General features: G+C 43.8%; 2 protein-coding genes across 2 annotated transcripts; both read right to left on the reverse strand.

Annotated features, from left to right (window-relative positions):
* Positions 1-2629: 2629 nt before the first annotated feature.
* LOC119305982 (putative F-box protein At1g47790) lies at positions 2630-4221 on the reverse strand. The gene is made up of 2 exons (XM_037582349.1): positions 4117-4221; positions 2630-4021 (listed from the first exon to the last, which is right to left on the reverse strand). Exon 2 carries the CDS (start codon positions 4017-4019, stop codon positions 2760-2762), a length of 1260 nt encoding a protein of 419 aa, XP_037438246.1. The 5' UTR covers positions 4020-4021; positions 4117-4221; the 3' UTR covers positions 2630-2759.
* Positions 4222-5995: 1774 nt separating this feature from the next.
* On the reverse strand, positions 5996-8988 carry LOC119311326 (cysteine proteinase 1-like). The gene is made up of 4 exons (XM_037586966.1): positions 8463-8988; positions 8272-8391; positions 6699-6942; positions 5996-6581 (listed from the first exon to the last, which is right to left on the reverse strand). The coding sequence occupies exons 1-4, from the start codon at positions 8940-8942 to the stop codon at positions 6292-6294; spliced, it is 1134 nt and encodes a 377-aa protein (XP_037442863.1). The 5' UTR covers positions 8943-8988; the 3' UTR covers positions 5996-6291.
* Positions 8989-24683: the final 15695 nt, after the last annotated feature.

Here is a 24683-nt window from a genome sequence, read left to right on the forward strand (position 1 = left end):
GTGCAGCCACGGGGACGGCCTGGAGCGGACGGCCTCGAGGCAGCGGTAGACCGCGGGCCGCGGCACTACGGCCCGAAGGGGCGACGCAGCGGTGACGCGGGTCGGTGCAGCCGGGAGAAGAACCACGGGGCGGCGGCGCTGCGGCCCGACGGGGCGACGCAGCGGCAGCCCGTTGCTCGATCGGCGGAGGGGCACGCTGAACTCGGAGACGATCTTCACGGGACCTGCGGAGGTGCGCGTAACTAACGGGCCAGGTCAGTCGCGCGGCGTAGATGAGGTGGATCGCGGCGGCGAGCGGGTGATCAAGGCGATCGCGCGCGAGGTCGGGGATGCCGCTCGGTGGAGGCGTGGTGACGGCGGAGTCCGAGATGAAGCCGGCGGCGGCGGGCGGCAGGGTGGCTATGATTGGCTGCCGCATGGCGCGAGGCCGCCGGGTCGGGGTGATGTAGGAGTCCCGGTCGGAGCAGGACGGTGACGGCCGGCGTAGATCGACGGGCGGGCCGGCGCGCGGATGACGGCCTTGAGGGTTGCCTGTCACGCGAGGCCGCCGGGTCGGTGAAGTAGCCGGCCGGTTGCGCTAAAGTCGGAGTAGAGGCGTGAGGTGTCGACGGCGGCGGTGGGCGACGCAAACCGATCAAGAAAAGATCGGAAAACCAAAAAGTAGACGCCGATCAAAGCGACCGACGAAAGAGAGAAAACCCCGGATCAAAGGATCAGGAAAAAGACTCTCTAGGGCAGCCGGCCAACACGGCCGGCGGACGAACCCTAGGTACGGGCGGCGCGGCCCCCGGCGGCGGTCATGAAGGCCGACCGCCCCGGGGGCGGCGCGCAGGTGCGGAATCGGCGGCGGCTAGGTTTAGGATCGACTTGCGATAGATACCATGTTAGAAGGGAGAGAGATTTGGTGGAATAGTTGTTGTTTTGCTTGAGCCTCGTGGGCATATATATTGGAGTACAATGATCAACTTGAAGTACAAGACAAGCCAGAACTAATCCAAGTCTATCTAGTCTTTCCTAATAATCAATATACTCAACACTTTTAGGCCTTCAATGCATACACCCATTTTGGGCTGAATCGGTTTGGACGTCTAAAATCCCATAGGCCGATCCCAAATCAGCAGAGTTCTAGGGGAGTCTGGACGCTTGCGTCTGACAAGCGAGTCCCGCACAAAATTGTAGCCAGCTCAGCTCCGTCCGCCGTATTAATGGTAGGGTCGCCGGCGAGCCGCCCAAGGAGCCTACCCCTCCCATTAAAAAGTTGGCCAACCACTCCCAAACTCTATCTCTGAGCCCATCCTCGTTATTTTACTCCCTCTGCTGCAGTCCGTTCATCCTCCGTCGTCGGCATAGTGCGGACCACGATAAAAGTAGTACAAGCGAATTTCAAAAAAAAGGTGGTACAAACAATGGACGTCCGTATGGCAGGCCGAAATCACAGGGGAGGCCCATAATAGGTGTCCAACCACTTCAAGGGAAATGTCGGTCACGGCCTAGCCAGCACTGCATCAGCGTATGATGTTATGACAAGCACACATCATACGTATTTGAGCCTTAGGGGTTGACACAAGCACACATCACCTCCCGCTTGCATAATTCTGCACACTTGCAGTTTTCAATCAGCCCTTGATGTGCTTCAGTACACCCCATTGAAAAGTTTATTTTGGTTTTGAATAAACTGAATCCCCATGATATTGTAATTTAGTTGATCGGGACTAATTGACTTTATGAAATAGCACGCCTTGATATTGTTCTCTTAGTTGTGTGAATTATGTTCTTAAAAGTTAATTTATATTGGTTGAGAAGTGTCTTGCATATTATGGTTACTAGTAAACTAAAATCAACTAACTAGTTTTTAGAAATTCTACCAGTTTCTTCTGTACTGAATATATGGTCTTTGCCTCGTAAAAAAGATAGGGAATATGTTAAAGACATCCACCTAAATGCAGATGTAGAAATACTCTGTACATAAGCATCCTATTTGTCCAGTAAACGTTGATCTTGAGACTAGGGTTCTGAGTGGAGAAGAGATCTTCAAAATTGCCACATCCAGAGAGTACGTGAACTTCTTTTTAAATATTCATTCAATAACAGCCGCTCACAGATCACAGTGTCCTGGATTTCTTGCTAAGAGCAGCAGATTAATTCAGCGTTAATTTTTACACTTCAAAATTGGAGCGGGCTACAAGCACAAAATTCAGTAAAATAATGGTGGCAAAAGAAAGCAACCTCGAGATGGAAGAATAATAGTGAAACAAACAATGTGATTCATTGTTACCAATGTACACAAAGTACCGTTTGTTTTGTTTTCAAGCAACTGTGGAGGAACCTACTATAACTTGCAGCTTGATACTTTGATCTGTGAGCATGAAACATCATATTCTATCAAGGTAAAGATCATTTTACCAAGCAAATCATTATTTGTACAAAGAAAGGAACAAATTATGCATTCCTATACTCATATGCTGCACTTGGAGCACGGTATTATATTCTCAAACACCAAATTCAAAAGCTTGTTATTACCAACTGAACATAATAGTTATATATATATAGTAAATAATTAATCGAGTTCCTAAAATTAGGATGCATAATTGAGCCAACATAAAACTACAAAATCCTCTCATATAAATATTTTCAGACATAATAAACTTTGAAGGCACAAAAATACTATTTCATCAGTACATTGTCTCACTGATTTTTCCCATAAGGTAACTAACAACAAGTACCACGATACATTATTCCCCTCATCGGTGATAGCTACTCTATAAACTCAGTAGACTTCCCGTATAAATGCCAATGGATTTGGAATCTCCCAATTTTAACAAATCAAGATAGGTGTCATTTCTTGGATCATAACTTCGCAGAAATCCCTCTCCTGGCTCTCCACTACCAAGGATACCTTGTAGATAACCCTCTGCACTGAAAAATATCCTCCCATCATCTAACATTAGAAAAGGATACATACAAGGCCTAGCAACATGTGATGGCATGCTGTATTTCTTAACCCAGATACATTTCTCAAAATCTGTCAAAAACCACAAGTCCATAGATATGTTATGAATATTGTGAACCATAACTAAACGTCCATTCAATTCAGCCAATGATAACTCAATTTCAAGTTTTGAGTAACTGTAATCCTCGTTTTCCTGCACAAACCTCTGCACCTGTTGTGGACCATGTAGAACACCCCACTCTTCTGTCTCGAGGTTGAACGAAGCTACGCTACCAGACTCAATGGTTATAACCCCAGTTTCAAAGTATGTGGAATAGAAGTCCATCAAGAAGTACACCACCCCGTTAACGACCACACATCTTATCTCGCGACCGGTACAGATATGGGATGGAGGGTCCTGCGTCCTCCTCCATCTTCCATGGTTCATCTCATTAAAGGTGATAATCTCACATACCTTTCGGTCACCAATTGTAGAGACGCGGAGTGCCTTGTACTCTCTGATAGAGGAGACCTGCCCAAATGCACACGACTCGACTTTGCAGTGCCATTCTTTTATTCCCTTCACCTGTAGCTCATGCACCAATTCCTCTGAGAAATCAGTCGGCAAGGTGATGGTAGCTCCAGTGGCCGGGTTCAACACCCAGACAACCCGAGAGTAGAAAATCCAGTTGAAGCAGATGAGATCTAGCCGCGTGCGTACAACACGGATGCTATCACCCTTGCTTGAGATCTGGCCTACCGCATCTCCCGATGACTCGTTCACCAGAACAATTTCATACCCGGTGCTTGGTATCCGCTTCAGCACATTGCCGGAAATATCTGAAATCGCAACGCCGTTGATCCCACTATCATCGCAGTAGGCTATGGCGAGGAGCGGGGGCGCCGTGTGGTGGCGGGACTTGTGCGCCGTGATGAAGAGTGGGTCGAAGGTGAGGGCGCGCCAGGAGGGGCACACGGTGCGCAGGCGGCAGAGCTCCTTGGCCGGGATGCGGAGGAGGATCTCGTACAGCACATCGGCAGGCAGGTCATCAGATCTGGACGCGGAGTGGCGCAGGTTCGAGGACGACATCGCTGCGGTAAGTAGATCTCGTAAGCAAGCGAGGGAACCAGATCAATGATGGGTCAGATGGGGTTGTGTGCTAAGGAGACGAAGGAGTTTGTCTTACCGAGAGAGGTGGCGGCGAGTAGGCAATCGTCGGAGACGAGATGTCGGAGGGGAAAGCGTCTGACGGTGAATCGATGGCCGCCGCACTGGTCTAGGGTTTGGTTTAGGCTGGGACAACAAGGGATCGAATACAAAGTGTCCCCAACTCACGGATTTCCCAATTTTGGTTAAATAAAAAGGGAAACACTTTACAACAGACGTATGATGGAAGTCATTTGTCAGAGCAGCCGCATGCCGTCGATTCGCTTAAATCTCACGGTCAAGGGTGCTTTCCTTGTTTGATGAGATTCCAAAACAGCCCATTCAATTTTGTTGCCGCATCCTCTCCGATAAGGCGATAACACCTCCCGCATTGATCCCATGTCCCCGCCAGCCTCAAACTCACCCCATCGCTCGTCCTCATCTCCATCGCCTACTCCCATGCCGCCGATCTTGCGAATGCCATCGCCGTCCTCACCTCTTCACCATGACTAACCAAGTAACCATCCATATTTAGTTAAGCATATTGCTTGTGATCTGACAAAAAGTAGCTTGTACCATGGTCATTGCCTTATATGATCTCTGAATAACTTTCCACGGTTCCGCTACTTGGTCTAGAGAGCAGACTCTACATACAAAGGTATGATGTCACGTCGCTCTAACACTCCCTTCGTTTCATAACGTAGTGCGTCCACATTTTTTAGGATTCAACTTTGAGCATAAATTAGACCAATAATTAATAAATCATTTTACTGAAAAATTATACTACTTTTGAAAACTTCTTTCAAATACGAATTCAAAGGTATCTATTATGCTCCCGTCGCAGTAGCCCATGTTGGTTAAATTTATGATAAAGTTAAATCTTGAAAAACGTGGGCGCACTATATTATAGAATGAAGGGAGTATATAGTTTGTGCTGCATAAAGTTAGCAAACTGATTGATATCTGTCGCGTGTGTCTCCAAGTAAAATTATCGATATCTACCAAACAACTATTCCAAATGAGTTGAAATTTTCCCAGATCGGTACTAGGTACATTTGTGGTTTAATGTGATTTTATACATATATTTTTTGAAAATATTAGTTTTGAACCAAATTTTGAATGAAATAAAACTGCCGACACCTCTCAAAACCATTTGTCGAAACGAGCTGAGATTTGAAAAGAATCATAATTTGGCTACAATATTCAGAACACTAGCACCCCAGATGGTAGATATAGTTGGCACCAAGCTTTAGCATTGTAGTTGCCGTATGGTCATTACACGCATCATCGAGCCTCGCACGCCATCGACTTTAGCATCCCTCCGTGTAAAGTTGGCGGTTCGTGCAAAATTGCCAAGTCTGCAACACTACCAATGGTAGATGTTTTGTGCAACAAACCTGTATAGTAGATGGTCTGTGCAAAATTGACCTCAATAGTTGGCGGTTCGTCGAACAACGCGCACTGCCGACGTTTCTGCTGAGCCATCAAACCAGTATTCATCTGCATCAACTCAGGTGGGGTGTCCTTTTTTCGAGAGAGAGGGGGGGGGAATCAGTAGTCGGTTTCAGTCCTGACATTCTTAGTTTTGGCTTCTCATTTGGAACAAGCACAAGAGAACTGCATTTGAACTTGGCAGGATATCTCCGCCTCACTTTGGCTGGATCTCCCTACAACCCGAGGGCCCAGTGCAGTGAGCTGAACCATGTAAGAAAGTGAGAGTTCCGGTGAATTTTAGCTGAACAAATCAACACATAGCACGCTTCCCTTGCCGTGCGTACGAAGTACAAACAGAAACAAACACAGTACTCACACCATAAAGAAATATAAGAACGTTTAGATCACTACTTAAGAGCAAAGTAAAGTAATGATCTAAACGCTCTTATATTTCTTCACAGAGGCAGAGCACCTCGCAAGCAAAGTCAACGAAGACGGAACACCATTCTGATGGAAGCAATACATATTATGTACAGAATTATTCAGGAGTTCTTTAGCCACATCCAAATAGCGTGTGGCAGACATGCATGGCGTAGCAAATTTAGCAAATGCATAAGTTATACAGCAAGCATTCTGTTGCGGCTTCGCATCTTCGCTGCTGATGATACCACAACGACGATGGAGCCTAGCCGACTACCACGTACTATTAAAGTTTCTTTCTAGCGATACGCCGAAACCAAGATCGACTCCAGGAGGGCTGCCGATCAGATCAGAACAGAGCCTACTCCTCCTTCGAGGCGTGCGTGGCGGACACCGTGGAGACCATGGAGTCGACGCCGCACTTGTTGCGCACGTTGGAGCCCCTGCAGATCTTGTAGTACCCCTTGTCCCCCCAGTTCTCGCCCCATGAGTTCTTGATGATCCAGTAGGGCTTCTCCTTGAAGCGGGAAGGTGCGAACCCGGACGCCCCGTAGCCAACGAGGAGGACGCCGTGGTCGAGGTGCCTGCCGCAGATGTATGGGCATGACACGCCGCCGATGTACGTCTGCATGTATGCGGCGTTGATACCGACTGCACAGGAGAGGAAAAATATGTGTCAGTGATTTCTAATATATATAGATTGATTGTTCCATGTGCTCAGAAACACAGATCTGAGTTGTAAACTCCATGTGAGACAGTTATACTCACTGGCCAGCGGTCCATATTTCACAAGGTTAGCAGCAATCTGTTCTTCATCAACAGCGACAACGCTGAAGTTTTGAACTGAAGCAGCAATCTTGGACTTCTCAAATTTGCAGGTACCGTCCTTCCCGGTGTAAGGGTAATCCTTTTCTCTCTCAAGGCCACCAGATTTCAACAGATAGCTGAAGGCTGAAGTCATCAACCCACCGTTGCATCCAGCATCGCATGAATCAGGTTCTGCTGGGTCGCACTGAAAAATTCACAATATGATGCAGCATATTAAGTTGAGGCACCCATCAAAGTAACCAGGCAATAAAAGGTATATAATTGTTTTACTACCCTTGCATTCGCATGGCAGAAAGAATTGTTCAATGAAAAAGGCAAAACAGCACAGCATCTACCTTACTAGTATTTTTCTAGACAACAGTTTCATGTGATACCAGTGGTTCTTGACCGGAGAAGATAGGTAAACTGAGATAAATACAAAGAAACATGTAGCAGTAGCACCATTCAAATAAAACTAAGTAAATAGCAAGACAGCACAGGTAAAAGGCCCTTCAACAAAAGTTGGATGCCTCACACTGCATATGAGTAAAATGGAGCTATGGTTGATGTGCCCTTACAGGTACTAGTACGGGTCACAGAATCTTATACGGAGTACCATGTATTACACATACTAAATCCCATGTAAAAGAAATATTTTACGATTTGGAGTCATGAACCAAAACATTGGGCACTACCAAAGGACACATCTTATGCAATAATTACATTTGTCATTTCCCTTATTGGTTTGATGACAGCAATATAAGACCTACCCAGCTGACAGTTTGCTTCTTTCCCATTCAGTTACAGATCAGAATATCAAGTTAAGTGGCATCCAGTTCAATGAGTTGACAACATAGAAATCATCAAACAACTTGGGTTAACTACACAAAAATTTCAGTGGCTATGCCTATTCTGGTGGATGGACAGTAATCTGGATAGTCCATAGAGATCAAAGTGGCACCCTCACAGCTCGCCCACCAAATCAGTGAATAAGCACAAGGCACCTTGGTGAATACTGAATAACTGAGTCACTGACCGATGATAGGTCTGTCTCAACCTATCCATTATCCTAATTTATGACATACATGCACTCACCAAACATTCTTATCTTCATCTTTATTCTAGGCTTGAAGCTATCATCTCAACAAAAGGAAGGCTTTAAAGCTACCCCACCCACCATGAACAGGTTCTCCAATATAAGTCTGTGGTGATTACTATGTTGATTATTTTGGTTCTTTTCATAAAATAAGTCGATCGCTTTTGTTGACTGTTAATTAATGATATCTCACAGGATCTTGCCAATCTTTGTCCTTCAAATTTCCCTTGTAAAGTTTGCCATGGGATACTGATCCCAATTCCCCTCTCAGAACTCACCTAGACCCTTTATTTGGTTTGGTGCGTTGCCCAATCAGAAATCGACAACATAGAAAAGGTCTACACCAACAGACAAAACATAGTGATGTACCACAAAAATCCAACATATCTTGTGAACAATCAACCAATCACAAAAAAGAAGAAAGAAAAAGAGGCTCACCTCATGGTCGCAGTCGACCAGCTGCTGCTCGGAGAGCACCTCCATCTTGCCCGTGGCCAGGTAGTTGGCCCCCTCCAACGCCCCGGACGCGCTGAACGACCAGCACGACCCGCACGAACCCTGCAAAATCAACAAGGGTCAGGGGCGGAGGCCAGATCGGAAGATAAAACGGCCAAAGAATCAGGGGAAACCTGGTTCTTGACGGGGCCGACGGCGCCGTGGTCCCTCCAGTCGAAGTCCTCGGGGAGGCCGTCGGTGGGGAGGACGGGCGCGTCGTGCGCCGACCCGGCCATCTCCCGCAGGAACGACCGCCGGGTGGTCTTGAGCCCCAGGAAGGTCCGGCGGAACTCGGCCGGGGTGAGGTCGGAGAACTTGGTGACCCCGTGCTCGGCGGACGGGTCGAGCATCTGGTGCCGGCGCGCGCGGCGGAGGTTGGCCTTGAAGACGGAGAGCCGGTGCGCGTGCTCCTCCGCGTCCCTGTAGGTCTTCCCGAACCGCTGCACGAAGCCGAGGAACTGCGAGTCGAGCTCCAGGTCGTTGTCGAGGGGGTCGGCGGCCCCGACGACCTGCCGGATCAGGGGCTCCTCGTCCCCCGCGGCCGCCGCTGCCGGCGCCGGGGAGAGGAGGAGGCCCAGGAGGACGAGGAGAGGGGCCACGAGGCGATGATCCATTGGGGGGTTTTCTTGGTTGCTTCTCCGGGTGGGTTATCTTTGCTTCGGCTCCACTTCGTGTTGCTTTATAGGAAGTTGTTAAAGGAGATATTTTCTGTTTAGACTCCTGGGTGCTGTTCTTTTTGCAAATGGGCCCCTCCGGAGATGCAAGGATTATCCAAAGATATTTTACTCCTCCTTTTCGGCCCCACGGTATATACCCACCGTGGACGGCGGGGTATGGGAGAAGAAACCGACTCGGCAGGGGCCTACACGCACGACGAGGCTGATGGCACGACCCCAACAAGTCCATGAACAAACCAACACTACACACTAGCCTATTGGTTCCTCGACGTTGTCGATCGTGCACACGAGTAGGGGTTGAAACTTCGCTCCACTATTCGACATAGCACTACCACCGACATCTGAATATCGCTACCATGGCACCAGCCCTGACCCTAATGAGGCACGGGGGCAAGATTAGGCCGCACTTCGAGCAACATCAGTATAATGTAGATACACATCAGACACACACAACGCATGGTTTCCTCCACCTCCCGTCATCGAAGAAGAGACCAAGGTGCCCCTTGTTACATAGAAAGAAGGGAGATTGGGAGAAATACAAGCGAAGGTCATTGGAGCACCAGGGCAACTATAGCAAAACCATCCGCCTCCTAAAAAACTACTAAAATGACAAAATATTCATTCTAACATCCTAAAACCCCTTAGAGCATCTACAGCGGGATTTGGCAAATCCGACCCCTCAAACGCCCGGACGGGCAGTGACCGGACACGCCTCAAATTTCAACAGTTGCATCCGGACATCTCATTCTATGTTCTCAAATCCATACAAAGACATGCAAACTAAAATAAACCTACGTACTACATCGATCACCTAGCTACTCGTCATCAGAGATGTCGACGATCTCCGTGCCCGGCTCTGATACATCTCCGACATATCTATAATTTTTGATTGTTTCATGCTATTATATTACCCCTTTTGGATGTTTATGGGCTTAATTTGTACATTTATATCATTTTTGGGACTAACCTACTAACCGGAGGCCCAACCCATATTGCTGTTTTTTTTGCCTATTTCAGTATTTCGAAGAAAAGGAATATCAAGCGGAGTCCAAACGGAATTAAACCTTCTGGAGCGTGATTTTTGGAATGAACGTGATTCGGAGAGCTTGGAGTGCAAGCCAAGAAGTTGTCGAGGAAGCCACGAGATAGGAGGCCGCGCCTCCCTGTAAGGCGCGCCCCCTGTCTCGTGGGCCCCTTGGGCGGCCACCGACGTACTTCTTCCTCCTATATATACCTACTTACCCCGAAAACATCCAGGAGCACCACGAAACACAATTTCCACCGCCGTAACCTTCTGTATCCGCGAGATCTCATCTTGGAGCCTTCGCCGGCACTCTGCCGGAGGGGGAATCAACCACGGAGGGCTTCTACATCAACATCCTTGCCCCTCCGATGAGTTGTGAGTAGTTTACCACAGACCTACGGGTCCATAGTTATTAGCTAGATGGCTTCTTCTCTCTTTTTGGATCTCAATACAATGTTCTCCCCCTCTCTTGTGGAGATCTATTCGATGTAATCTCTTTTTGCGGTGTGTTTGTCGAGATCCGATGAATTGTGGGTTTATGATCAGATTTATCTATGGATAATAATTGAATCTTTTCTGAATTCTTTTATGTATGATTGAGTTATCTTTGCAAGTCTCTTCAAATTATCAGTTTGGTTTGGCCTACTAGATTGATCTTTCTTGCCATGGGAGAAGTGCTTAGCTTTGGGTTCAATCTTGTGGTGTTCTTACCCAGTGACAGAAAGGGTTGCAAGACACGTATTGTATTGTTGCCATCGAGGATAACAAGATGGGGTTTATATCATATTGCATGAGTTTATCCCTCTACATCATGTCATCTTGCTTAATGCGTTACTCTGTTCTTATGAACTTAATACTCTAGATGCAGGCAGGAGTCGGTCGATGTGTGGAGTAATAGTAGTAGATGCAGGCAGGAGTCGGTCTACTTGTTATGGACGTGATGCCTATATACATGATCATGCCTAGATAATCTCATAACTATGCGCTTTTCTATCAATTGCTCGACAGTAATTTGTTCACCCACCATAATACTTATGCTATCTCGAGAGAAGCCTCTAGTGAAACCTATGGCCCCCGGGTCTATCTCTTATCATATTTGCTTTCAATCTACTTTTATTTTCATCTTTACTTTTTGCATCTATATTATAAAATACCAAAAATATATTTATCTTATCTTACTATCTCTATCAGATCTCACTTTTGCAAGTGGTCGTGAAGGGATTGACAACCCCTTTATTGCGTTGGTTGCGAGTTCTCAGTTTGTTTATGTAGGTGTGTGAGACTTTTGAGGAGCCTCCTACTGGATTGATACCTTGGTTCTCAAAACTGAGGGAAATACTTACGCTACACTTGCTGCATCACCCTCTCCTCTTCGGGGAAAACCAACGCTAGCTCAAGACGTAGCAAGAAGGATTTCTGGCGCCGTTGTCGGGGAGGTCTTCGCTCAAGTCAAGACATACCAAGTACCCATCGCAAACCCATCTCCCTCGCATTTACATTATTTGTCATTTGCCTCTCGCTTTCCTCTCCCCCACTTCATCCTTACCGTTTTATTCGCCCTCTCTTTCCCAATCTCATCCTCTCTTTTTTGCTTGCCGTTTTTTTCTGCTTGTTTGTGTGTTGGATTACTTGTTGCCATGGCGCAAGATAATACCAAATTGTGTGATTTCTCGAATACCAATAATAATGATTTCCTTAGTACTCCGATTGCTCCTCTTAATGATGTTGAGTCTTATGAAATCAATGCTGCTTTGCTGAATCTTGTTATGAAAGACCAATTCGTCGGCCTTCCTAGTGAAGATGCCGCTACTCATCTAAACAATTTTGTTGATTTGTTTGATATGCAAAAGAAGAAAGATACGGATAACAATATTGTCAAATTGAAGTTATTTCCGTTTTCACTTAGAGATCATGCTAAAGTTTGGTTTTCGTCTTTGCCTAAAAATAGTATTGATTCATGGAACAAGTGCAAAGATGCTTTTATCTCTAAGTATTTTCCTCCCACTAAGATTATCACTCTTAGGAACGATATTATAAATTTTAAACAACTTGATCATGAGCATGTTGCCCAATCTTGGGAAAGAATAAAATTGATGCTTCGCAATTGCCCTACTCATGCTTTGAATTTATGGATGATCATACAAAAATTTTATGCCGGTTTGAACTTTGCTTCTAGAAATCTCTTAGATTCGTCCGCGGGAGGCACCTTTATGGAAATCACATTAGGAGATGCTACAAGACTTCGTGATAATATTATGGCTAATTATTCTCAATGGCACACCGAAAGATCTTCTAGTAAAAAAGTGCATGCTATAGAAGAAATCAATGTTTTGAGTGGAAAGATGGATGAACTTATGAAGATGTTTGCTACTAAAAGTACTCCTCTTGATCCTAATGATATGCCTTTGTCTTCCTTGATTGAGAATAATAATGAATCTATGGATGTGAATTTTGTTGGTAGGAACAGTTTTGGAAACAATGCTTATAGAGGAAATTTTAATGCTAGACCGTTCCCTAGTAATTCCTCTAATAATTATGGAAATTCCTACAATAATTCTTATGGTATTTTTAATAAGATGCCTCTTATTTTTAGAATAGTGTGAAAGAATTTATGATTTCTTAAAAGAATTTTAATGCTTTGCTTGAAGAAAAATTGCTCAAAGTTGATGATTTGGCTAGGAATGTTGATAGACTTTTGCTTGATGTTGATTCTCTTAAACTTAGACCTTCTCCTCCTAAGCATGATATCAATGAGTCTCTCAAAGTAATGAGAATTTTCATTGACGAGTGCAAGGAAAGAACCGCTAGATTGCGTGCTAAGAAAGATAGCTTTATAAAAGCATGTTCTTCTAGTTTCCGTGAAAATAATGATGATGATCTTAAAGTTATTGATGCGTCTCCTATTAGATCTATGTTTTGTAATATGAATTTTGATGATTTTGGGACTGATGATGAATCAACTTTGCCTAGAAGGCGTCCCAAGAATTCGGAGTCTTTTGATCTTAATGCTAAATTTGGTAAAAGTGAGATTGGAGAATCCTCAACTTCTAATAATGTTGAACCCACTATCTCGGATTTCAAGGAATTTGACTATGATAATTGCTCTTTAAAAGGTTGTATTTCCTTGTTGCAATCCGTTGTTAATTCTCCTCATGCTTATAGTCAAAACAAAGCTTTTACCAAACATATTGTTGATGCCTTGATGCAATCTTATGATGAAAAACTTAATTTGGAAGTTTCTATACCTAGAAAACCTAATGATGAGTGGGAACCTACTATAAAAATTAGAATTAAAGATTATGAGTGTTTTGCTTTGCGTGATTTGGGTGCTAGTGTTTCCACGATTTCGAAAACTTTATGTGATATTCTAGGTTTCCATGATCTTGAAGATTGCTCTTTAAATTTGCACCTTGCGGATTCCACCATTAAAAAGCCTATGGGGAGGATCAATGATGTCCTTATTGTTGCAAATAGAAATTTGGTACCCATAGATTTTATCGTTCTTGATATAGATTGCAATCTTTCTTGCCCTATTATTCTTGGTAGACCTTTCCTTAGAACGATTGGTGCGATTATTGATATGAAGGAAGGGAACATTAGATTCCAATTTCCCTTAAAGAAAGGCATGGATCACTTTCCAAGAAAGAAAATCAAATTACCTTATGAATCTATCATGTGTGCTACTTATGAATTTAGTGCCAAAGATGGCACTCGTTAGATCTATCTTCGCTTTTATACCTAGCTAGGGGCGTTAAACGATAGCGCTAGTTGGGAGGCAACCCAATTTTTCTTTATGTTCTTTGTTTTTGTGCCTGTTTAGTGTTAAATTTTGTTTCTACTTTCTGTTTAGATGTGTTTTCATGTTTTATTTAGTGTTTGTGCCAAGTAGAACCTATAGGATAAACTACGATGATAGTTGATTTGATTCTGCTGAAAAACAGAAACATTGCGCTTACGAGAAAAAATCCATTAATTCACAGAAACGAGATTTTGCATTGATTCTTTTTTCTGCTGTTCTATAAATAAATTGTCCAGTACATCCTATTTTGGTAGGATTTTTAGACTTACAGAAGTTTGCGTTAGTTACAGATTGCTACAGACTGTTCTGTTTTTGACAGATTCTGTTTTTTGTGTGTTGTTTGCTTATTTCAATGCATCTATGGCTAGTAAATTAGTTTACAAACCATAAGGAAGTTGGAATATAGTAGGTTTAACACCAAAATAAATAAGGAATGAGTTCATTGCAGTACCTTATGTGGTGATTTTGTTTTATTTCACTAACGGAACTTATAAGATTTCCTGTTGAGTTTTGTGTTGTGAAGTTTTCAAGTTTTGGGTAAAGCATTTATGGACTATGGAATAAAGGGTGGCAAGAGCCTAAGCTTGGGGATGCCCAAGGCACCCCAAGATATTCAAGAATAGCCAAAAGCCTAAGCTTGGGGATGCCCCGGGAAGGCATCCCCTCTTTCGTCTTCGTTCATTGGTAACTTTACTTGGAGCTATATTTATATTCGCCACATGATATGTGTTTTGCTTGGAGCGTCATGTATTATATTAGTCTTTGATTTTTAGTTTGCCACAATCATCCTTGCTGTACACACCTTTTGGGGAAAGCCTATTTGATTAGAATTTGCTAGAATACTCTATGTGCTTCACTTTTATCTTTTGAGCTTGATGGTTTTTGCTCTAGTGCTTCACTTATACTCCCTCTGTTCCAAAATAGATGACCCAACTTTGTACTAACTTTGTATTAAAATTGAGTCATCTATTTTAGAACGGAGGGAGTATCTTTTAGAGCATGGTGGTATCTTAATTTTGAAGAAATTGCTAGTCTCTCATGCTTCACTTATATTATTTTGAGAGTCTTTTAGAACAGCATGGTTTTTGTTATTATCATAAAGCTGGTCCTAGATTGATGAGCATCCAAGTCGGGTATAATAAAAACTATCATAGAAAGTGAATTGGATGCTATGATCAACTTGATGCTTGATAATTGTTTTGAGATATGGAGGTAGTGATATTAAAGTCATGCTAGTTGGGTGATTATGAATTTAAAGAATGCTTGTGTTGAAGTTAGCAAGTCCCGTAGCATGCACGTATGGTTAAAGTTATGTAACAAATTTGAAACATGGAGTGTACCTAGCTTGTGCATCCTTATGAGTGGCGGTCGGGGACGAGCAATGGTCTTTTCCTACCAATCTATCCCCCTAGGAGCATGCACGTAGTACTTGATTTTTGATGACTTATAATTTTTTCGCAATAAGTATATAAGTTCTTTTGACTAATGTTGAGTCCATGGATTATACACACTTTTACCTTTCCACCATTGCTAGCCTCTTCGGTACCGTGCATTGCCCTTTCTCACCTTGAGAGTTGGTGCAAGCTTCGCCGGTGCATCCAAACCCCGTGATACGATACGCTCTATCACACATAAACCTCCTTATATCTTCCTCAAAACAGCCACCATACCTACCTATTATGGCATTTCCATAGCCATTCCGAGATATATTGCCATGCAACTTTCCACCGTTCCGTTTATCATCATCATGACATACATTACTTTTGGCATATTGTCATTGCATGATCATGTAGTTGACATCGTATTTGTGGCAAAGCCACCATGCATTATTTTTCATGCATGTCACTCTTGATTCATTGCACCATCCCGGTACACCGCCGGAGGCATTCATATAGAGTCATATCTTGTTCTAGTTTCAAGTTGTAATTCATATGTTGTAATCAATAGAAGTGTGATGATCATCATTTTTAGAGCATTGCCCAAAGAAAAAAAGAAGAAAGGCCAAAAGAAAAAAAGAAAGGCCCAAGAAAAAAAAGAAATAAAAGAAATAAATAAAGAAATAAATAAAAAGGGAAATTCTACTATCTCTTTTTTCCACACTTGTGCTTCAAAGTAGCACCTTGTTCTTCATGTAGCGAGTCTCATATATTGTGCTTCAAAGTAGCACCATGTTTTTCATACAGTGAGTCTCATAAGTTGTCTTTTTCATACTAGTGGTAATTTTTCATTATAGAACTTGGCTTGTATATTCCTACGATGGGCTTCCTCAAATGTCTTAAGTCTTCGTGAGCAAGCAAGTTGGATGCACACCCACTAGTTTTTTTTTGTTGAGCATTTATTTATAGCTCTAGTGCATCCGTTGCATGGCAATCCCTACTCCTCATGTTGACATCAATTGATGGGCATCTTCATAGCCCGTTGATTATCCTCGTCAATGTGAGACTTTCTCCTTTTTTGTCTTCTCCACACAATCCCCATCATCATATTCTATTCCACCCATAGTGCTATATCCATGGCTCACGCTCATGTATTGTGTGAAGGTTGAAAAAGTATGAGATTATTTAAGTATGAAACAATTGCTTGGCTTGTCATCGGGGGTATAGAAGTTGGGAACATCTTTATGTGACGAAAATGAAGCATAGCCTAACTATATGATTTTGTAGGGATGAACTTTCTTTTGCCATGTTATTTTGAGAAGACATGATTACTTTGATTAGTATCTTGAAGTGTTACTATTTCTTTTATCAATATGAACTTTTATTTTGTATTCATTTGGATCTGAACATTCATGCCACAATAAGGAAAATTACATTATGAATTATGCTAGGTAGCATTCCACATCAAAAATTCTCTTTTTATCATTTACCTACTCGAGGACGAGCAGGAATTAAGCTTGGGGATGCTTGATACGTCTCCGATGTATCTATAATTTTTGATTGTTCCATGTTATTATATTACCCCTTTTGGATGTTTATGGGCTTTATTTTACACATTTATATAATATTTGGGACTAACCTACTAACCGAAGGCCCAGCCCATATTGCTGGGTTTTTTTCCTATTTCAGTATTTCGAAGAAAAGGAATATCAAACGGATTCCAAACGGAATGAAACCTTTGGGAGCGTGATTTTTGGAACGAACGTGATCAGGAGAGCTTGGAGTGCAAGCCAAGAAGCTGCCAAGGAAGCCACGAGATAGGAGCCCCCCCCTGTAGGGCGCCCCCCTGTCTCGTGGGCCCCTTGGGCGGCCACCGACGTACTTCTTCCTCCTATATATACCTACGTACCCCGAAAACATCCAGGAGCACCACGACACACAATTTCCACCGCCGTAACCTTCTGTATCCGCGAGATCTCATCTTGGAGCCTTCGCCGGCACTCTGTCGGAGGGGGAATCGACCATGGAGGGCTTCTACATCAACATCCTTGCCCTCCGATGAGTTGTGAGTAGTTTACCACAGACCTACGGGTCCATAGTTATTAGCTAGATGGCTTCTTCTCTCTTTTTGGATCTCAATACAATGTTCTCCCCCTCTCTTGTGGAGATCTATTCGATGTAATCTCTTTTTGCGGTGTGTTTGTCGAGATCCGATGAATTGTGGGTTTATGATCAGATTTATCTATGGATAATAATTGAATATTCTCTGAATTCTTTTATGTATGATTGAGTTATCTTTGCAAGTCTCTTCGAATTATCAGTTTGGTTTGGCCTACTAGATTGATCTTTCTTGCCATGGGATAAGTGCTTAGCTTTGGGTTCAATCTTGTGCTGTTCTTACCCAGTGACAGAAAGGGTTGCAAGGCACGTATTTTATTGTTGCCATCGAGGATAACAAGATGGGGTTTATATCATATTGCATGAGTTTATCCCTCTACATCATGTCATTTTGCTTAATGCGTTACTCCGTTCTTATGAACTTAATACTCTAGATGCAGGCAGGAGTCGGTCGATGTGTGGAGTAATAGTAGTAGATGCAGGCAGGAGTCGGTCTACTTGTTATGGACGTGATGCCCATACACATGATCATGCCTAGATAATCTCATAACTATGCGCTTTTCTATCAATTGCTCGATAGTAATTTGTTCACCCACCGTAATACTTATGCTATCTCGAGAGAAGCCTCTAGTGAAACCTATGGCCCCCGGGTCTATCTCTTATCATATTTGCTTTCAATCTACTTTTGTTTGCATCTTTACTTCTTGCATCTATATTATAAAATACCAAAAATATATTTATCTTATCTTACTATCTCTATCAGATCTCACTTTTGCAAGTGGTCCTAAAGGGATTGACAACCCCTTTATTGCGTTGGTTGCGAGTTCTCAGTTTGTTTGTGTAGGTGCGTGGGACTTTTGAGGAGCCTCCTACTGGATTGATATCTTGGTTCTCAAAACTGAGGGAAATACTTACGCTACACTTGCTGCATCACCCTCTCTCTCTTCGGAGAAAACCAACGCTAGCTCAAGACATAGCAGGCTCCGACAGCATGGGCGGCAGCTGTAGCTCCGGCATCTCCAGCTGCTCCGCTATAGCCTTCTCTTCCTCTATCTCCGTGTCAAGTTCGACAAAGAGCGCGTCGGGTGCCACGTGCTCCTGCCGGAGGAACACCCTGTTGGCCTCCACATAGGCCTCATCCTAGATGGTCTCTAGGATGGCCTGCAGCTCCGCCATCTCCTCCGACTGGGCAACGGCGAACTCCTCCTGCTCCATGTTGAAGCCCGACAGCTGCTGCTCTGGATGCTCCGCATCCTCCACCTCCATCAGAGCCATCTCCTCCTCTCCTCTTCCCCCGACTTCTCCTCCTCCTCTAGCTCCGCCGAGTCCGGAGGCAGCCTGGCAGCGATGCGGGCGGCGCGCACGGTGTGTCTTGCTCAGATCTCCTGCTGGATCTTGTAGCAACGCTCCGGCGTCAGCATTTCATAGTAGGTGATCTTGCTCCGGACCATGGCGGAGCGTCGGAGCGTGGGCAGAGCGCCGGACCATGGGCAGAGCGCCAAAGCGGAAGATGGATGAGGTGGATGGACTCGGACTAGCGGCACAGAGAGGGGGAAGGTGGATGGGTTAGGGTTGCGGGTCACCGGCCAGTTTAAGTAGCTGAATTTGGTCTCGGGAGACGAGCCAGAGCAGCGTCATGTGGCATTAACACCACGATGACGGACGCGGCGTCCGTCGGACCATCGGGTCTCCGGGCGTTCCCGCGTGGGACCCCGCTGTCAGACCGACGTGGCGGGTGTGCCCGGGGCGCGCCTGGGCGCCCCCATATTCGTCCCATATTTGGGATGGATATGAGGGGTGTCGGTCAGCCCGGGCGTTTGAGGGTCGTTGAGGGGCCGTCTGGGTCAAAAAATGCTGACCAGACAGTGACAGGGCGGCCCGCCCGGGCGTATGAGGCGGGTTTGAGGCGTCAGGCTGAAGATGCTCTTATATCCCTAACGTTTTAAGAGAACCCTCTAAATCATCCACATAGCACCTAAGCATAATGGAAAGAGGGGGAATATACAAGCACCTCTAACCTCGCTTTTGTTAGCAAGGAAGTTTCCCCCTCTTTCCAAGCTCTCGTTGTCGACCACCCCCTTGTTCCAACGTAGTTTCCCGCTTGTCTCTGCCATATAGTCGCCAAACATCTCTGCTCACCACCATGGGCCGCCGCTGAATAGAATGCAATATGTAGTTTGCACGTGATCGTCACTGCCGCGGCTAGGCCAACCGCCACCATGGTTGCACCGCGAGATCTCAATATGCCAACCCTCTACTATCTCAAACTCGTACTCTCTTGTCCATCCATCGGAGAGAACTCCGACCGCATGCGTCGACCCTGGGCCATCGACTTCTACCCTGGCCAGAGCATCGTGGAGTCTCCGCACAACCCCTCCTTCCACAGAGCAAGACACACTTAACGCGTTTTTATGAATTGCTCAAGAGGTCATTTTAGCTTGAATTCCTTGGTTTTAATCGTATACAATATGTGTTTGATAGCACAATTTATGTAGATGTGCTCGCTCGTCGACAATACTTCATCCTCATATGATTGTGATGAGGGTTTGTTTGAAAATGGCTTTTAGGAGGTTGAATTGTTGCTAGATGAATGAGAGGTAGAGAGAAACATGAAGAGGAAGCATCCAAGTTTGCAAATTGGGCATGTGAATATTATGGAACAAAACGGCTAACTATGACCAGCTCATCCATGACTACTTTGCCAACAAACCCGTGTATCATCCGCATATCTTAAGCCAACACTTCCATATGTAAAACAGAGCTCCTTATGTGCATTTTCATTGATATGCAAGCAAAAAAGGAAAAACTTAGTATCTTGACATTGTAAAGAATTTGGTTGAGTTGCTTTTATTCACTGCAAAATTTGCACATTGATCGGCTAATATGGCTCATGCACATTCGCATCGATCAGCTCTGTCATGACGCACATATAATTATTGTTTTCCTGAATTGAGGAGCTTGTCACCCCAATTTCATTTCATAATAGAAAAGAAACCAATAAACAACATCCGCGCCCATTTAAGGGTTCCAAATCTCAAACCAAGGAAGCAAACACATGCACCATATCATGGCAACATGTGCAAAGGGAAAACACACCATGGGGTTATCACACATGACTCCTCGACACCGTGAAATTGGAATTATTATGTGTAAAACTACATTGTACACTAGTATCAGGTATAACCAAACTACAGCAAAATAGGCAAAAAAACAAGGTAGACTCGAAGATAAAGTGGATTTCTCCAGGAACTTTTTATCTCATTCGTATGATCATCAGCTTTGAGTATAACCTACTCCAAGTGTGCGCATCATCGACGCCCATCCTTAGCTCTTGGCAAAGAAGCCAGTAGCAGTCTCAATTAGCAATGACGCCATGGTCTGAAGCATTAGTCGAGCACCACTTTTCTACAGACCATTCGAATATGATATCCAATAAGCAATTTGAAAGAAGATCACATAGGGATCGTGTGGGTAGACATGATGAAATGTAGCAGAATTCATGGCTTTCCACAAACTCCAAATTACCGTTGACACACCCACAACCACTACGTGTCTGTGTTCTTTTGAGAAACTTTCTATCAAGCCACTAAACTATTTTTATTTTGTTGTGGATGTTGCTCACACCATTCACACTTTTCATAACACTCCACACAAATCTTGCAACAACAAGACAATTATAGAAAAGATGTTCTGCAATCCCATCATAATCACAAAAACTACATTTACTGTCCTTTCCTTTCCAATTTCTTCTAACAAAATTACCCCTAGTCAACAGACTATTCCTAAACACTAGCCATATGAAAACTTTAATCTTCAGAGGATTATTTGCATACCAAATCATTCTAGCTATGCGGCCATACCATCCGGTCAATTTTCAGAGTTAAGTACAATGATCTAATAATAAATTTACCATACTTACTTAAAACCCATGTGTACTTATCCTCTTTGTCAGAAAAAATTACGTCTCTACATATATCCTTAGGCTAAGCCCACACGCCTATAGCCCCCCGCCCTAATACTCTTCTAAATCTAACTTTGCTCATTTAATCTTCTAGAGCTTTATCAACAATAAAATTTGCAATGAAGTAAGTATATATAATCTGGGAAGATGCACAAACAAAGGTTTATCTCCAATCCATAAATCCTCCTAGAAAAAAGTTTCATCTACCCATTACCTACCATCTTTTTACCATACAATAGGAAAATAGGTTTCACTTTCATTATACCTTGCCAGAAATGAGACTATCCAGGTTTGCTCTTTCATGACCTTAAAGTACACGTTCCCATGTATTTTTGTCCTAGGTAGACTCTGCCACATACCCTGTTCATTTTCAATTTTCCAAATCCATTTGGAAAGTAAACAAATGCTCATAACATCTAGATCAATTACACCTAAACCACCCATCTCCTTGGGTCAACACACATCCTCCCATTTAACCAAATGGTACTTCTTTGTGTCTTCTTCCTCCTGCTATAACATTCTTCTTCTACAAGAAATCATCTTTTTACTAGGACCTTTAAGGAGTTAAAATAGAGAAATCATACACAAAGGTGTGTTACTTAAACTTAAATTAATTATAATCAACCTCCTTCCATATGAACCACCTCTAGCCATCCATACACATAATTTCTTATCCACTTTCTCATGTGGTCGATTCCAGTCACTATTATGTAATCTATCTGAAGTAACTGGAATACATAAGTATTCAAATGGTAATTTCATACAACACATGTAAAAATAGCAACATAATTATATTGCTTCTCTATAACTCTACCAAAACAAAACAAAAATGTCGAAAAACCACTTTCAAACCAGACAAATGTTGAAACAGACAAATAATTAACTTCGTATTCCTAGCACTTCCCAACTTGTCTTTAAACACAAAAAAATGCCATCTGCATACTGCAGCATGTTGACACGATTTAGCACTCAGGGTTGCGCTAGATTCTGAATTAGACCTTGTTCATGAGCTTTTTTCATCAACAAGTGTAAAGTATTTAGAGTAATGTTTAAAAAGATTGGGGACAACCCCTTGGCTCAAACCTCTTTCTATTTTTAACAAATGGCCAATATGGTCATTTACCATTACAAGTACTTTAAGTCTCCCAAACAATTTGCATAACCCAACTAATAAATTTAGGAGAGAATCTTTTCTTCTCCATAATTTTTTTTAAGAAGTCCCAATTAATTTTGTTGTATGCTTTCTCAAAATCTATTTAAAGAAAAAAACACTTTCTTCTTTCCTAACTTCAGGTAAAACAATAACACCATCTAGTATATGTTTCCCCTTTATAAATGGAGTTTGTACCGGAGCAACCACATTATCAGCTACTCTAATAACTTTGTTATTAATTACTTTAGTAAAAAATGAAGGTAACATTGAGCAAACATATGGGTTTGTATTGTTGTAGAGTTTCCACAATTAGGAAGTAAAGTCGACACAAAATAATTAAATCTAGCTAGATCCGGCTCTCCATTATAAAAATCACTAGAAAAAGCAAGTAAATCATGACCTATGACATGTTAATATTTTTGATAAAACTATTGGTAAGATCATCATGTCCAGGGGCCTTATTATGCTTCGTATAAAATACAACAACTTTGATCTCCTAGTAAACACCATATCTAGAAGGATTCCGTCCATGTCATCCAATACATCAAGTATATCAATATCTAATTTATTATCTAACATTATAGTGCCCAAATTGTTTTTTGTAGAAACCAATAGAAATAACAATAGATCCTTATCACCATGTGCACCATAAGAAACACATCGTCATTAGGGTTTCTCTTTCCCTCTCCCATCTGCAGCGACTAGGTGATGTAGGGCGGAACCCTAGGGGCCGATCTTTCACGTTTGGAGAGGATCCTACGGGGAGACACGAAGAACAAGTGGAAGAAAACAAAGAGAATCACGGGGGAAAACGAGAGAAACACTCAACCGACAAGAGATCACTCACACAAGGTCTAGATCATCGAAGCACGATTAGCACGAGATACAAAGTCAACAACGGATGATACAAGTGGCGGTAGCTCATCTCTGAGAGGAGGTCTTGAATCCACGAGGGATCTTCCCGTAAAGGGGTCTTGAATCCATGGTGGATCTTCTCCGAAGAGGCACGGTCCCTCACGTGGAGTAGATCCGGTATGGATGAGCTATGCTCTATCTCAAACGAGCTATCACAAAGCTAACCCTAACTAGGAGGAGGTGGGGGAGTATATATAGTGCTAGCCCATGAAGGGGTAAGTGAGAGGGGGATACATGGGCCCTTGGCCCGTTCTCTATGCGCAGACAGGCGCCGGATGTCCGGGCTGGGGGCCGGATGTCTGGGGCTTCGCGAGGGGCCGGATGTCCGGGCTGGGAGGCCGGATGTCCGGGCTGGCCTGGGTCTTCTAGATGCATTCGGTGATGGAGGGGCCGGATTTCCGGGAGGAGGGGCCGGATGTCCGGTGGCTCACGAGGGGCCGGATGTCCGAGCCTGGGGGCCGGATGTCCGGGCTGGCTTGGGCGATTCTGGCGCTCTCTGGATAGAAGGGAGCCGGATTTCCGGGCGTTGGGCCGGATGTCCAGGCCTGGCCGGATGTCCGGGGCCTGTAGTAGCTGGCTCTTCTTCCTTCTCCTCTTCCATGCTTCTGCACACGCTCGTCCTTGGTTCTTGGGTTCTCCATGGTCTCCTCGGGTGTACCTGAGTATGCACAAGGTCCGCGCTTGAAGTAGCAACCATGTCTCACACGAATGGAAAGGGGAAGTATTTAGGAACGGGTTCACCTTGTGTCCAATGGCGCATAGTCGAGGTCTCATCTTATGTATCCTTGGGGCTTGGAGAGTAGTCAGAGTGTACATGGGGATGAATGTGGGATGCTCCGCATCATCTTTCCCCCCCCCCTGGGAAAGATCCGACCTCGGATCGTGATCCTCATCACCATGGAAACGCTTGTCGTGGACGGACTTGTAGTTGGATGAAGTTGAAGGCATGGCGCAATCCAAGTATTCCAAGGTGTCGCCGGAGTGGTATACATGCAAAATGAGCAAACACAAACAACACTCGAAAATACAATGGTTAGCTCACACAAAGTATCCATCATGTAAGAATGAGTCCGTGCTGCAAGATTGGTCGTGACAAAGCGCATGAAACTTATCAAGATGATCTAGAATGAGATGCAAAGCATTCATGGGAGGAGATGCAATCATTGTGCACACAAATGTGTTGTAAATATGATCAATGCAACCACGGTGTAAAATGATGTCATAGTGAGACGATTTATCAATAGCATGAATATGGCAATGGATGCTCAATATGTGTAAGCTATCATGCAATTGATGGTCGACAATATGATCATGATGTATGAATATGCCATC

Source organism: Triticum dicoccoides, chromosome 5B (genome assembly GCF_002162155.2).
Source record: "Triticum dicoccoides isolate Atlit2015 ecotype Zavitan chromosome 5B, WEW_v2.0, whole genome shotgun sequence".
NCBI lineage: Eukaryota > Viridiplantae > Streptophyta > Magnoliopsida > Poales > Poaceae > Triticum > Triticum dicoccoides.

Excerpts from the sequence above, each read along its gene's own strand:
- LOC119305982 (XM_037582349.1), bottom strand. The coding sequence starts at position 4,019 with ATGTCGTCCTCGAACCTGCGCCACTCCGCGTCCAGATCTGATGACCTG.
- LOC119311326 (XM_037586966.1), bottom strand. The coding sequence starts at position 8,942 with ATGGATCATCGCCTCGTGGCCCCTCTCCTCGTCCTCCTGGGCCTCCTC. Across the intron at positions 8,392-8,462 it reads TCGGCCCCGTCAAGAACCAG|GGTTCGTGCGGGTCGTGCTG; the intron begins GTTTCCCCTGAT and ends TTGATTTTGCAG. Across the intron at positions 6,943-8,271 it reads TGGTCGACTGCGACCATGAG|TGCGACCCAGCAGAACCTGA; the intron begins GTGAGCCTCTTT and ends TGAATTTTTCAG.